Source organism: Pteropus vampyrus, unplaced genomic scaffold (genome assembly GCF_000151845.1).
Source record: "Pteropus vampyrus isolate Shadow unplaced genomic scaffold, Pvam_2.0 Scaffold498, whole genome shotgun sequence".
NCBI lineage: Eukaryota > Metazoa > Chordata > Mammalia > Chiroptera > Pteropodidae > Pteropus > Pteropus vampyrus.
Window position 1 is genome coordinate 435908 of NW_011889279.1, and position 10733 is coordinate 446640.

The window sequence follows — 10733 nt, forward strand, 5'->3', positions numbered from 1 at the left end:
TGTCTTTTAGATTAAGTTCTGATACTATAACCTACTTACTCATTGTGACTCAAAATTGTGATACAATCATTTATAACCAACAATTTCTAATCTAAGTTTTAAAGATTTGCCTTCTGTTCCAACATAGAATCATAGAACTTTACTTTTTTATATATACTCCTAGTCTATAGAGGCCAGAAAAGGATATTTTAGCAAAAAAAAAAAAAGAAAGAAAAAGAAGTTATAGAGAGAGATTCAAAGTAATTTGTGTAGTGCTCATTCCCTACCCCTCGCTGCCTTCCCTCTGAGTTTTTGGCCTTCTTACTCTTCCTTCCTTCTGAAGGTCCCAGTGTGCCCCTGCTCCAGCCGTGGGCAGCTGCTTTAGGACATAAGAGCCCATTTTTCAGTTGGTAAATATGAAGGATATTGTATTTTTAGAGTTTCACTTTCTTATTAAAAAGAAAATCACCCGATATCCATATGAATACAGCACGTGTTAGAGCTCATCCTTGATTTCTTTGTAAGTTTGTTCATCTCGAAATTCTAGGAGGGTTGAAAACAGGTGGCTTTCATTAGATGAGAGTTTGGGAAGCCCATTGTGGAGAAGGAGCACATATAAAATAAAGTAAAAATTGAAACAGAACAATATTCTTGAATCAGCAACTGCCATCCTCCCTTTTCTGTTCTTTCTGGGCCCAGTCCAGTGGCCCTAGAAGAATAATGAAACACCGTAAGGACGAGGAGAAAGACAATTCATAACAGACGACTTCTTCTTTAGATTTCATGTTTCAAAACCAAAGACAGGAAGTATTGGGGTAAGTATACTGAGACACACTAATGTATAAGACGTAAGTTTTTAGCAGATGGGAAAATGAAATCTATGCAAGTAATAGAGCCTTGGGAACTTGACATTGTTTGTATGTTATTCTTTAATAGTTGGCTGAATACATATTTCAATTATCCAAGAAACTATACTAAATATTATACCGAAAAAAAACTAATTTAAATATAGACATACAGAGTTCTACAAATATGTTTATTAAACACTCCTTCCTTATCCTAACCCCAAAAAACAATGAATTTGGTGTATATTTGTTGTATACCAAAAAACTGATTACCAAAAGACTGTCTGTATAAATAAAGAGGTAAATGCATATTTACTTATTTGCATCAAGGGACTCTCTTCCTTTCCTGTCTTTTCAAAGTGACCGCTACCTAAAATACCCAGGTATTTGAAGCAAAGTCTTAATCTTTTACATTCTGGAAAACATCTTATTTGATCTCGTGTAGAAGCTTAGCTCATTGTGAACATGTAAGAGGTTTACAGAAATGATTGATTGATTGCTTTCTTGATGACTGGTTATTGCTGGGTTGATTCTAAGAAAGGAAAATAAGACTTACACGTCCATAGCCAGCAAGTATACACATCCATTAGAACATGCTTTGGACTGTTTTTCTAGGAATGGTGAGGAATTTGATCTATCTGATTGATCAGCTCTCCAGCTAGCCCTTCTATGACCAGTATTCCCCACTTTCCTTTACGGTAGGGAATGCTGAGGAGCATGTCAGAAATTTGCCACAGTTACCTATTCCATGTTTTCCTCCAGCCAGCTGGCTCATCTCAACATTGAACTCAAATGCAGGAAAGGTGCAGAAAGCTAGCATGGGTAACAAGAAGTCTTATAGACTTCTAGTTTGTCTATAAGAAAAGAGGTATATTAGAAAGGGCACTCTTTTGAGAGTATAGGTTCAAATCCTGCCACTGCCATTTACTAGCTGTGTAACACTGGGCAAGTTAAACTTAATTTCTCTGGCCTCTTGTATTTTCACCTTTAAAATGATATCAAAAATATACAACGTACAATTGTCATGAAATTAGATGAATATGTGCTATTAATTGGGGGTAGGATTGAGTGAATGAACTAGCACAAAAGTCAACTCAAAATATACAAAACATATAAACATACAAACATGTCATTGTAATTGAAAGGCGGCCAATCACAGTACTTGTAGCAATGTGCAATGTGTCAGAGATTTTCCAGAGTAACTCTTTTATCATGTTTTCATGATAAAGATATCAGGGTGCCTTAAATGGGACTGGTTTAGCTAAGCTCAGATCGAATGAACAAAAAGAGACCAGTCAAGATCATTATCTTTACTACTTGCTCTGGAATGTATTTCTCAAATATGTATTTACATGAATGCATAGTTGTTGTAGCTCACTCCCACAAATACCTACATACCCCAGTGATCTCCTATCTCCCCTTGGCCCCAGTGCCCTTTTCGTCCAGATATTTTCCAGTGACAAGGCTCAATGCAAAATTTTCCTTTCCCAAGCATTTAGGGCACTCCCTGCAAAAGTTCCCTTTCCTACAAAGTGAGGGCCTACCCTGGCCCCCAGACACTCTGACATTTGTGTGTAGTCTCTGCTGTAGAGCTTTATCTTGAATTTTGTGAGGCTGGGGAAAGGAGATGGTCACAGTTTGTGGAAGGGAGAGGACATCCTGCTCATATGGGATTTTGTCTTCCAGAGCTCTCTCTCCATTTTCCTGGTTCCATCGATATCAAGGCCATTCTCTTTCAGGCCTGGTGTGTGACAGATTATTCACATCTGTCCTGCTGTTTCCCTGATGACTGTGTATGCTCTGCTAGTTTTATAAGCCTAAGAGAAAAGGAGATTGATTAGAACTGGAAGGAGGGAAGAGGAGGATGCTGGAATACCGGAAACAGAGGTGGACGAGCAGCCCTGTGTGGGACACCAGACCCCTTCTAGGGAGAAAACCTACATGGAGGATTGGTTAATGAAGATACTCGATATACACACACCCCTTCTTTGGCTGAAATAATAGCAGCTGTTGCTTTTTCTTTCAAAGGAAAAGGCCAATATATAGAGATTGGTGAGGCCTCTCATTTGACTATTGAGTCTCCCTCTGGAGTCATTGCAAAAAAAAAAGTGCCTCAATGGTTGCCTTCAGCTATTTTGGAATTAGAAAATACAAAGAAAATACTTCATAATGGTTTTTATTTTAAAAATTAAACAAACAAAACACCTGTAAACTTTGTTTCTTAGGTTGATCGCCCTATAGCTGTGGATTCTGGGATAACTCCCCCCATCCCTCTCCCCTTGGGGAAGGAAAGCTAAGCCCCCTCCTTCGTTTGGCACTTTGGTTCCAGTGCTCTGCCTTGACTACTTAGTGCTCTCTCGGAATAGCTATAGGTTGACAATAGTGGGCAGAAGCGTCAGAGAAGAGTTGACGTGAGAATGGACCAGCACTACAGAATAGAAGGCAAAACGGAAAGAAAGAATCTCTGAGGAAAAAAATACCCCTGCCTAGTACCCCCCAGCAGAGATTCCCAGCCTACTGGGCCCATACAACTCACCAGCTGAAGAACTGCAGTCTTCAGGGGTGACAAACTCCGGCAATGAAGGGAGGAAAGAGAGTGGGCCCCTTCTGAAAGAAATTATTTCAAGCACAGGAAAGCCAACATATTTTCAAGATGTGATTCAGACCTGAAAATGAAAATTGGAGATGGGACACTTTTAAAGATTAGATCATTTTTAACGTTGGCAAAGTGTTGAAGTGGCGCCATCCCGGTAAATGGATACTTAAACTTGGGTTTTAAGAAACCCAAGGCAAGGATAAAAGCAGCCAAATTAATGCATCAAAGGCAAAGTTGGCCTCCCCATTTATGGGAGCTGCATTTGGTCTTCTCAGGGGCAGAAAGTACACTAAACTTAGTCACATAAGATCTGGGTTCAAGTTCCCATTGCATTTTACTTGGTGTTAACTAAGGCCTTAGAGAGTTACCTAATTGTTTTTTAATCTACCTTATAGGTTGTACTTAAAAATAAGAACATATCAGATACTAAGTAAGTGCTTATTATGTAAATTATAAATGATATGGTTCAAATATAAGTGAAATTATAAATTGAAGGTCATGGCTTCAATTCCCGAATAAGCTTATTATCACTGTATTAAGATTTGGGGGCAAAGCCAGCCAGTTTTCTGACACTCACAGACACTATTTTTTCAATACTTTACCTTACTCTAAATGTGTCGGTATGAACAGGGTCAATACTTAAATGTTAAACCACTATTAGAATCTGATACTGATCATTGAAATACAATAAACTCTTTGATATATTTATAGAAGCACAATTTTAAATAGTAAAGAAAATAGTCCAATTAACCAAAATTGGATTACACTATAATTGGATTTTACTGTTTTAGTATAATGGGAGAGGGGAAAGCAGGAAGAAAAGTTGGGAGATAGCTAATGAACCAGAAAAGTCCATGTTATTATAATCTTATCTTTTAAGAGTTTTGTGTCATTTCCGTTTTTCTCCATCTCAAGAAGCATCGAGATATGTTCTGTTTGCTAGAGCAATTAGGAAAATCTTAAAAGGCAAGCCTCTTTTCCTACCTAGGATAATAGCTTGCCTGAGGTAAACTTTGAAAATGTCCTAAAAATGAGAAGAATGTTATAATGAAATGAGGTACTCTGGGCCTGTGGGACAAGAGGTGGAGGAAGGCAGGGTGCAGAAATGAGAAAAACCCCATCACAATAATTTCTTTAAAGTTTTGAGTAGATAAGATGAAATGAAACAGCAGAGAAACTATTTGAGAATTTTGGCCTTATAACCCAATGTCTACTTTAAATGGAAATTGGAGATAAATCAGTAAGTGATGGGAATAATAGCTTAAATTTTACATAAAAACATGAAAAAAGACTCCCAAGTGTATATGAAAAATAATAATTCTTTTGAAAGGATTTAGTGGCAGTTAATCTGTGTGAGTCACCACAGCACTTAAATTTGAGATTATCCTGCCAGAAATTTTTTTAAAGTTCTAGCTTTTCATCTACACACATACACACACACCCCTCATTATTCACACTAATACCTTCTCCAACTAGTAGTAACATAGGAAAAAATTTGGTTGCCCTTTTACATCATTAGAGAGACATGTGAAATCAACTCTTGAAGCAGAAAATAGGTGATCACACGTTTGCTGACGTAGCTGATGCTTAGCCATTCTGTGGGTTTTTCCCTTCATCTTTTGCGATGCCCTGATTAAATTTGGTGCCAAGTTCTCATAGCATGTACAAAATCCCATTGCTGGGTGGGATGAGGGTAGGGGAGTGCAGAAGGAAATACTGTTCCCATTACCTTCCACTGGAGAATTCCCTGGACTGACTTTTTGAAAATCTGCTTCTGTTTGCCTTCACCAGGAATGGCGGCCCTAGATAGTAAGGCATCAGGGAAGATGGGAATGCGAGCTGTAGTTTATTACATGACTACAACCATCATTGCCGTGGTGATTGGCATAATCATTGTCATCATCATCCATCCTGGGAAGGGCACGAAGGAAAACATGTACAGAGAAGGCAAAATTGTACAAGTGACAGCTGCAGACGCCTTCCTGGACTTGATCAGGTATGTCCTTGCAAGCCCGTCCCTTTTGATACATTTCGACCACCCAACCCCTCTTATTTTGGGGAGCTAATAAAACCCTGACAGATATGTCCAACTGAACCAACCTTGCAGGGCTTGACGTGAAGATTACATCTTTACTTTTTTCTAACAGAAATTAAAGTAAGGATTCATTATTTGATCTTATGTGAAAGAGTAAAGAAGAGCAAGGACATGGATTTTGAGAGCCCTGTTTTTAGGATTCAGAATCTGATCACTCAGTTCTCCTTTCAACTGGGTAGCTCACCTTGCAATATTAATAATTTTTAACTTACTTTTCTCATGTCTTGCTTTTTAAAGCTAGTTTTTATTCAGGTATAGCCTGAATAAATTAAAAGAGTCCTTTTAATTTAGAACTTGTGATATGTATTGTCATCCATTATACACAATTTCTTCCCAGAAGGGACCGTAGAGGTCATTTGGTCACACCCTTTTCAAGGTCTTTTTTTTTTGTATTATTTATGAATAAAGGAGTTGTTGGATTAATAAAAAAAAAAAAAAAAAAGATTAAAAGATGGCTTCTTTAGCATCGTTTTATGTACAAACCATATACTGAGTACAAATGAGTCTTATCTAAGACTTGAAACAGACTTGATAGAGTCGGCCTTATACAGAACTTGATCCTGAAACCTTCCTGCTTGCTCTCTCTACACACCTGCTCTTGCATCAGTCAGGTCCAAGCAGGAAGCGGGAAGCACATTACATTTTCAAAAGGATCATTGAAAAAGGCTTGCAAAGGTATAAGCAGGGTTAAGGGAAACTACAAGAGATGGTGAGGCACCAGGGGAATAAGAGCAATCGGAAGGTGTTGTATTCACTACCCCCTAACTCTGAGGGGCAAAAGAATGAGCTGTTACTAGAACTCAGGAAGAGCTGTGGCCTAGGGAAAGGGCCCTCAGGTGGGGAGGGAAGGAGCTGCTATTCAACCTGTCAAAGATGAGCTGCAAAAATATACACATCCACTTCTCTCTTTCACCACCCTGTGATCTTTCAGAATGTCTCACTGGACAAACCAAGCAGGAAGCCAAAAGACAAGACAACTCACATGCTACAAACCAAGGGGTCAGCCTCTCAGGGCACAAAGCAGAATGGAGAGTGGATCTAGAAGGGCAAATGGAAGTTATCCCAGTACAGGCCTCTAGGTTCCCCACCTGCTTAGCATTCCCACACACACCGTGTAGCCCTATCCAGTCTCTCATCCCAAAACCTTCCTTACAACTTCCTCGCAAAGTGGCTGGTTTGCCAATCCTAAATAACTACCCTAAAGGGATCCCCATTGATCATCTGAAAGACGCTCCTTCTAGGGACTTGATTTCACATGCCATCTCAATGACTGGGTCTGTGGCAGGTAGATTCAAGAGAGATTTGGGGAACACAGGATCTCTTCTGCAGCACCTTTCCATTCCTGCCATGGGTTCCTTCGTACCATCTACATGGAAGCACAACTCAGTTTCACAAAGCCTCTTTTTGAAAGCCTTTTTCAGGAAGTTAATCACATGATCTGAAAGTAAAAAGCTACCCTACAAAATTTCATGTCAAGTTGTCACCCTATAACTATGTTTTTATTTAGTTCATACAGTTAATTAAGGCTTTTCACCATTTTTTCATTAACTTTATTTATGAATAAAGTTAGTTGGATTAGGGGTATTTTATTATTTTCTATTTCTCTGTGACTTCTGTTTATTGTTTAAAGAATTGAGATCTTGTCATTCCCAGCTTGTTGATCCATCAGAGCACCATGTTTGTCTCTTCCCTTCCTTGCTTCAGTCACAAGGGTATGACTAACCTGTCCCCATCCAGTCACTTGGCTTAAGCATTTATCCTGCAACCTCCTGAACTCACATTTCTATCACGGTTTATAGAAACAGACCCATAGAGCACAAATAGGAAGGAAAAAGGAAACAGGACGGTCTAGGCGGTAGGAAGAGACAAGAATTTATAACCTTTAAATATGACTTTAATAATTTACAATTGCTAAAATCTCAGGCTCTACAACTGCCCAGATCATGTCTCCTTCTCCCACAGTCTTCAATCTTAAAGCTCTTATGAAATCCAGTTTCCTCTTTAACAGATAAGTCAACTGAGACCTAAATGGGTGCTGGGACTTGGCCAAGGTCACACATCTGGTTAGAGACTCCCCAGCTAGAGTGTTGCTCCTTCTCCTCCCCACACCATACACTGAAGCACTGCTCTGAGGAAGTGACAAACCTTGCCACATAGACCTCAAGGTCAAATTTTGTGGTTCATCTTCTCATTAGGAGAGCCTGAGAAGCTCCAACAATAGAATGTCGATATTCCATCCCCCAGAGAGCCTTTGGGGGGACTTTGTGGAGATCAAAATTCCACAGTCCAACCATGACTTTTAGTTTAAAATATTTGGTCCCTAGACACATGGCACAATACCAAAATAGCCATTATGGAATAATATCTCAATGAACCAGAATTCTTTTGGCAAAAGGCATTTCCATTCTCACTTTGATTCTAGCGAGGAGCAAAGTTTTGATGATATCATATCTGAACAAAGAATCTCATTGTCTGACAAGAAGACAGAGGAGTTAAATTTGGGACTTTCTTGAAAAATGTGAATTACATGGGCTATACTTAAGGATGACCATATGTCCCCTTTTAAGTCATAAAATGCACCAAAATCTTTCTTTTTCCATTTTCTGTTTAGTTCAATACAGCCTTTACTTTAGACACAATGAAAAAATATTTAAGGAGCTAACATATTATTTGGGAAATTTTTCAAGTGACTATTACTTTCTTTGCAGGAATATGTTCCCTCCAAATCTGGTGGAAGCCTGCTTTAAACAGGTAAACACTCTACGGCTACTGAGTCACCTTTGAAATTCTTCTTTGGCATACCAACAAAGTGGGACTCTGTTTTTATTTTATTTTATTTTATGTCCATTTCTCTGCAATAATAAACACTTCTCAACCAGATGGAAAGCATTATGATTTTCTGATGAATTTAGGGGGCAGAGGTGGATCTTACCTTATACTGAAGGCTTATTAGTTGCCAAATACTGCATGTCTTGCATACAAATAGCTCACTGAATCTCTGTTAATTGCTAAGAAGGCTAATCAGGAGACTCTCTCTCTCTCTCTCTCTCTCTCTCCCCTCCGCCCCTATACCCCACACACGAAAGCCCACCAAGCAGGCAAACTCCAATATAAAATATATTTACAAACTGTTTTAAAGATTAGGAAAATTATTCAAGTTCTGGATTTAATTTTAAAAATTCAATAGGCTCTTTTTAGAAAGTCTGGAGTCAGGTCTTACGGATCCTAAAGGAGTAACCATATCGGAAAGAAATGGCATCTTCACTTATTGAATGCCTACTTTGTGCCAAGCACTAATGTTATACTTAGTCTTCACATAAATATGATGAGTATCATTATCTTCATTTTATTGATGAGGCAATGCATCTATAATAACTCCAAGGAATTGTGTAACAGGCACAAGATCTCGCAATTAGTGAATGGCAGACTCAGGTTTAAATCCATTGTTTTAACTCCAAATTCTAGCCTCTTTCTGCTTTCTAGAAAGGGATATCCTGGGTGAAGAGACACCTACCTGGAGGCTATAGTGAGGTCCAATTCCTTTTAGCTCCCCCATATCCAAGCAACTTTTAGATCTGTGTTTTGAATAAAAATTTATTTTACTATTAGGGAATAAAGTTAGATTAGGAAAGTTCATAATAACCTCGTTTGAATCAAAAGGCTTTGTTGCCCAAATATTAAAAGGAAAATAATTAGACTTTCTGAGTTCAATAACCGTTCCCAAACGTTTTTCCAGATAGTGTCATTTTTACCCTTGTTATAATTCCCTAATCCTTCTGATTAGAATCTGTAAAACAAACAAAACAAACCCCTGACCTTTTGGAGGACCAAGTTTTACATATATGTCACCCTTGTTTTTTCCTCTTTAAAATTTTTGTTGACTATTTTTAATAGGTAATACATGCATACACTTTTTCTAACAGAACCTTTTCTTTAAAAAAAATTTTTTTAAGCCTAACAGGCCAAAATCTAACTTTCTTTATTCAAAAACAATTAGAACCGTAAATAATAAACCCTTTTCAGTCTGACCAGCAAACCCCAGCACCATGGAGCTTGCCATTCCCGTTAGTCAGCTGGCAATGGTGACATCGCAAATGCTGATTTATAGCAGCACTGGGAAAAGTGCTGACTCATGCTGATTTATTATATTTGGTTTTGGATTGTGTTTACAGGACTTTGAAGGGGAAGCAAATGTATTTTCCCAGATCTATTTGTTTTAGACCAGAATGCAAACAAGTTTACAGTTTCTGTATAGGCTACCAACTGTCTAAGGAGAAAGAGTTAGAGATATAGGAAGGCTATTTGGGATTGAAAAGCTACCCTAGACAATCCATAAAATGCATAAACACCCCAATTAAATAGATATTTGAGAGTTGATTGGACTAGGAAACAAAGAGGGACCACTTTTTTTTGTTACTTGAAATTACCAGCAGTACCACTGATTGTTCAGGGATGTGTACACAGGATTGACAGCTGGCCATGTCCTTGTTTGGGATCAATGGTTTCCCATTGGACAAGAAGGTCACCCACTTATTCTTGGTAAGGAAATGGCCTAGAATTCATGTACAGCTGTGCTTTCTTCCCCTAGGCTCTAGATCCAGTCAACATTCCATATATTTATTACTCTCTTTGATGCTTTTTTTTTTACTGCCAACATGAGTTCCAGGAATTCTACCATCATTAAAATTATAAAGGGATGGGTTTAATTGTTTCATTTGGCCTCAGTAATATACTCAGCATCTCCTGTCTGGGACATCTATGTAGAATCTATGAGGAAAAGACCATCACTTGAATAAGAAGAGAAATTCTACTATGGGCCTGAGAAGTGGGGTGTCATCATCAACTATTAATCAAGCACCTATTCTTAAGAATTGATGCTATCAGGAATGCCTTGAAGACTGTTGTTTCGAGATTTAAATTTTTTAATATCCCCTGAAGTCTCCAACTAAGTCTAGTCCCTGAAAGGCTTTGTTATTGAGCACCACTAGCCAACATTAAAGTATTTATAATACTTTAAAATTTATAAGATGTTCTCGTATATTCTGTTTTATCTGATCATTACAACAACACTGTGAAGTAGAACTAGCACAGTTATCCCTGTTTCATAGCTGTGGAATATGAACAAAAGGATGTTATGTGATTTGTCCATAATCCCATAGCATGATCCCATAGAGAGTAAAGGGACTATTATGAATATTTGGATTCATAGTTTTTTAAA

General features: G+C 38.2%; 1 protein-coding gene across 2 annotated transcripts in view; it reads left to right on the forward strand.

Moving 5' to 3' along the window:
* The window catches only part of SLC1A3 (solute carrier family 1 member 3), an 81052-nt gene that overhangs the window by 58836 nt on the left and 11483 nt on the right, over positions 1-10733 (forward strand). For both annotated transcript variants that reach the window (XM_011382969.2, XM_023524832.1), the window contains 2 exons: positions 5212-5416; positions 8224-8266. In XM_011382969.2, the coding sequence (XP_011381271.1) occupies positions 5212-5416; positions 8224-8266 (248 nt within the window). The remainder of the gene's footprint in view (positions 1-5211; positions 5417-8223; positions 8267-10733) is intronic.